Source organism: Poecilia latipinna, unplaced genomic scaffold (assembly GCF_001443285.1).
Source record: "Poecilia latipinna isolate Pla-1442-1.1 unplaced genomic scaffold, P_latipinna-1.0 Scaffold2932, whole genome shotgun sequence".
NCBI classification, from domain to species: Eukaryota; Metazoa; Chordata; class Actinopteri; order Cyprinodontiformes; family Poeciliidae; genus Poecilia; species Poecilia latipinna.
The window spans coordinates 55716-60616 of record NW_015115548.1 but is presented as its reverse complement, the minus strand read 5'-3'; the positions used below and the strand labels follow the sequence as shown (position 1 = coordinate 60616).

The window sequence follows — 4901 nt, the reverse complement described above, 5'->3', positions numbered from 1 at the left end:
GTATCGGCAACAAGAGCCAATGATCGCCCATCACCGATCATGCGCTTTTTCACGGAAATCGGCCCGATTATGATCGGTGACCGATCGATCGGCACACCTCTAATACATAATGACCATCATATCAAAAGCAATTGAACATATAGGAAAAAGCAGAGAATTATACATAATTGCTTGGATGCACAAAAGCATTTGCAACTTGTTGGAAGAAATAAGAAACTGCTTTTTTCGTTGTGCACAAGTAACACCTGATTTGATGATTGAACAAGTAGTTTTGAAAATTTCAATTCTGTTCTGAGAAAAGCACCAAAAGAGACTAAGAAAAACTGTAAGGAGATTGTTTTAAAGGAGCCTACTCCATGTGATCTGATACGTGAAACCCAACAAAAACTCATTTGTGTGTTCCAGCTTCCATTGTGTCCTGTGTAGAATATGGAACATGTCTCCTAGAGATTGTGGCCTTTTGAAGATTTAACACAGATTCATAAATTAAGGCATACAATGAACATACTTGCAGGGTTAACTTTTCATTTTTGCAAAAGTGGAATTTCCAAAGTAGATTTTGTGCTGAGTGGGTTTTGCATAAATCTACTTTTTAAAAAAAGACTTCTGAACCTTACAGCTTTTGTACTTGATGTTATACATCAGTACTGTATGTCATGACTTTAAGTGCAAAACACAGAGCAGTGCTTTTGGTTTTGTTCAATACATTTTGGTTTTTTTCTGGTTCCTTCCTTAGGAGCTGCAGTGCCTCTTCAGTCATATCAGCAGAGAAGAGCCTCATTCTGTGTTAGAGAAGCTGCTGTTGTTGGTGCAACCAGATCGGTTCAGGATGGCCAAGACCTTCATCAAAACTCAGGGTCTCAGTGCTGACAGTGTGGCTGAGCTGGTCTCTAATGCAGTGGTTCAAGGCCTGCTAGCAGCAACCCAGGAGCTGCAGTCTGGTGAGAGCAGAGCCGTCTCTTACATCAAATATTATTTGTCCCTTTGCCATTTTCTCAGTTTATTCTGTGCATGTTTCAACCAGGAGAAAGGCTGATTTTCAGACCATCAGAGGGGCAGGAGTCACTGATACAACTGATCAGACTGTGTGAAGATCCAAACATAGTGGGCCTCAAACTGCTGGAAAACCTTAACTCTGTTCCACTGAGGGACCTGAACTCCAGTATGGAAAAATCCTACAAACATAACTGAACTCAACTAGTAGATATCATTTAGTTTAATTGAAATGGCTTTATTTGTATGTATCACTCTACATGACTCAGTAAACCACCTTTTTGACTGTCCTCCTTGCTTGTCCTGTTTAGTTGTGGAGCTGCTGATTGTGGCTCACAGCTGTTTCAGTCTCACTTGTAACATGGAGGGAATTGTTCGAGTTCTCCAAGCTGCTCGTCATCTCAGCCACACCTACCTGGCTCCAGGAGAGCACTACAGCCTGCTGGTGAGTCCTCGGTGTTCAACTGCAAACTAAATTGTTAATTCACTTATACCTTAGATCTCCTTCTCACAATGAGGGTTTTATAAAAAATGAAAGTATTTTCCAGAGTTGAGAACTGTTGAGTGTGTGACTTGGAGGTGTCTCTGTAGCTGATGACTTGTTCTTGTGTTTACTTGTTTCTTCTTAATTTGGTTGTGCTCGTATTGTTCTGGGGCTGGAAGCTTCAGGTGAAGTTGAGACTAGCACCAGGTGGTCAGATTGTGTTTGTGTAGTAAAACACTGGTGTTCAGAGTGAGATACTAACTTTATAACCAAAATAAAATTCAGAGGGCTTTGTCTACTTTGGTGGTGATCAGCCAAAAATCTTTGTGCCATCAACATATTTTTTTACTGACAAAGATATGTGGCTTTGTTTGACTGGATAAATTATTTTGGATGAGTTAAATGTTGTAACTCATCCAAATTTCTTTAGAGTTGTTGATGGTGAAGGCTTGTGGGCAGGCAGGATATTCTGCCTGCCCACAGCCAGGCAGAATATTACAGCAGTTCTAGCCTCTGACTGAAGACCCTCTGTTGTTGTATACAGTCTGTAATTCTCTTGATTCGAACACAACTCTAGAACCTTCTCTTGAGTCAAGCTAAGGTTGAAGAAGTGCTGCTGAATCCCACTGAGCTGCTCACTGTTTCTGTGTAAAACAACTGAAATGGATGGTTACTTCATCAGGTTGGTGTTCTTTTGTGTGTGTAATATATTTGTGTGTGTTCAGGTGCGTCTCCTGACGGGTATTGGCAGGTACAATGAGATGACGTACATCTTCGATTTGCTTCATCAGAACCATTGTTTCGAGATGCTACTGAGAAAGAAGGTGGACAGAGACATAGGACAGGTTTGACACACACGCGCACACACACAAAGATTTAAATGCATGAAATATTTAAACTTTTTTGAATTAGCCACTTTAATTTAGAGGTTTTAAGTCCCATTTATAATTCTATGAGCAGCCAGAGCTTGTTCCTCCCCAACATATCAGCCCCATCATTCATTTATTCCCTTCTTTTTTGCAGAGCTCTAGTTTGAAAACTTCTCTGCTGGATTACATCAAACGCTGCCTCCCTGCTGACAGTGAGAAGCACAACATGGTGGCGCTGTGTTTCAGCATGAGAAGGGAAATTGGAGAAAACCATGAAATAGCTGCCAGGACACAGCTGAAGATGATTGAATCTCAGGACTGGGGTGAGCAGAGCAAAATCAAACGTTACAAATTACCTGCTGTGATTGCAGAGTAAGTTTCACTCTCATTGAATTTGTTATACAGTTGTGAATCCTGATCTTAAGAACTCATTGGTCAAGGTGTTGGGTCTGCTAAAGGATGCTGCAGAAAGTTTCTCCAAGGTACTTCCACTTCCTTTTCTACACCTAGGAATAACTTCATGGTTCATGATCAATTGTCATTGTTTGTTTTTGTGTGTGTCCCTACCAGGACTCCTGTGTGCATCAGGCTGGTCGTTGTGTCCGTGCAGCCAAACTGATCACTCTTCAGCTCCACTTGTTGAACCAGGGATCCAACCTACGCATCATAAACCTAAAGCCTGCAGAGATGCATAGTGCCATCTTGGCTCTGCCACAGTGCTACCAGGTGTGCAGCATCCCTCTGCTCTCTAAATCTGCTTTCAGCCGTGCCTCCTTAAATTCCAATAAAACGGGCAGCTCTGAAAGCATGGTCTAACTGATATGTATGTTGATTCTATATGTGAGAGAGTTTGATGGCGTTTGTGTGAAACATTGCGATCATAGAGTTTATGAGAGGGTTTGGTTGTGTTTGTGTGAGAGTAAAAATGTAGGCATGTAAGCGCAATTGTAAGTTTTGGCCCATGGGAGCTCTTATTCTGCTTCCTGTGTCTCAGGTGTTTGTTGTCGCAGAAGCGTACAGCTACAGTCCAGACTGGGCTGAGATTTTGTATCAGAAAGTGGCTCTGAAGGGACACTTTGCTTACCTTGAGGAGCTGAAATGCCACCGTCCTCTCACCTCCGCCCTATTTGAAGACATTTTCAGAAAGTAAGCCATAGTGGGTTTTCTTCCCCAGCCTTTGCCAAAGTACATGTCTAAGAATGGTTTTTGACATTATGTCTTTTGTAACTGAAGGTTGTTCTGTGTGTCATTCCAGGCTGGACAGCATCCCCAGTAGCGTCTGTTCCAATGTGAAGCGTCTGCTCAACCACTGTGATGATGTGTACACCCGCTACAGACTGGCCTACCAGCAGAATCTCTATGATGTCACCAAAACACTGCTGCAAGACAACAAAACCTCCAGCTACATGAATGACAGACTTGCCAGTAAAGCATTTATCTGACTGAGCAATGTCATGTGTCTGTCAGGACAGTCCAGTCTACAGTCAGTGGTCTGTAAATACCCAATAAAATGATTTTGGTGTACAGCAATTATTCATGTGTACAAAATATAGTTTTATGAAACCATTAAAATGACTGAACTTTTCTAAGCTAAATGATGTAATATTAACATTAAACAGTTTCTGATCAGGATTTCAGAAACTGAAATCCTGATAATTTCTGTCAGGATTTCAGTTTCTGTCTTTATTTGATCAGCAACAAATTCTGTTAGTCTGTGAAAATGATCACAAAATGACTACATAGTTTTTACGATTACTCATCCAGTTGTGGAACCTAATAAACAAAATACAGTTGTATGGTCTGTATTATGGTTATCAAATAATACACATATGTCAATAGTGAAAGATTGTGGAAAAAAATGCAACCACTGTAAAAAAAAAAAAAAAAGTGCTTTTAAAAAATTTTAAGACTAAGGTCAAACTGTTATGTTCATTTTCTAATGTAGGATATTGTGATAGGCCTTCATCACCATGTCACAGCAGTGCGTACACAAGTGTTATTGACATTGCTAAGACAGTCCTAGCTTTGGTTGTTTTTGACTGGGAGAGGTGTGTTTGAATTCTGCAAATGGCAGTAGGACCACTTTGGGGGAAAAAAAAAATCAAGCTTCTCTGGTTCATCATAGATTACCTGTCTCATTATACTGTCAGGAAAACATAGTGAAACCTTAAATATGAAAAAAAAAAAAAATTTATAAAAGTATACAAAGGCACACTTTTGTATACTTTTAGTGTCTCACAGAACACTAATGAACCATCACCCTATCTCTGAGAGAGTCCAGACACCCTATGGAAAAAACCCATTTTGGCCGCTTGACCATAGATGAGGGTAGGAACGCAGATCAACCAGTAAATCGAGAGCTTTGCTTTTTGATTCAGCTCTCTCTTCAACACGACCGATTGCTGCACCAATCCACCTGTCAATCTCTTGTTTCATGTTTCCCTCATTTGTGAACAAGATCTCTAGATACTTGAACTGCTCCACGTGGAGCAGGACAAGACCATGTTCTCGGATTAGGATGCACAGATTCTCATCCTGGCTGCTTCATACTCGGC

General features: G+C 40.8%; 1 protein-coding gene across 2 annotated transcripts in view; it reads left to right on the top strand.

Moving 5' to 3' along the window:
- spg11 (SPG11 vesicle trafficking associated, spatacsin) overlaps positions 1-4138 on the top strand; it is an 18209-nt gene extending 14071 nt beyond the window's left edge. The window contains exons 9-17 of one of the 2 annotated variants that reach the window (XM_015022097.1): positions 737-941; positions 1028-1162; positions 1305-1438; positions 2203-2322; positions 2501-2669; positions 2752-2828; positions 2917-3072; positions 3341-3492; positions 3602-4138. In XM_015022097.1, coding sequence (XP_014877583.1) covers positions 737-941; positions 1028-1162; positions 1305-1438; positions 2203-2322; positions 2501-2669; positions 2752-2828; positions 2917-3072; positions 3341-3492; positions 3602-3788 — 1335 coding nt within the window. In that variant the 3' untranslated portion in view covers positions 3789-4138. Of the gene's footprint in view, positions 1-736; positions 942-1024; positions 1163-1304; positions 1439-2202; positions 2323-2500; positions 2670-2751; positions 2829-2916; positions 3073-3340; positions 3493-3601 lie in introns of both variants that reach the window. The other variant, XM_015022096.1, reaches the window with a different exon arrangement.
- The last annotated feature ends 763 nt before the right edge of the window (positions 4139-4901 follow it).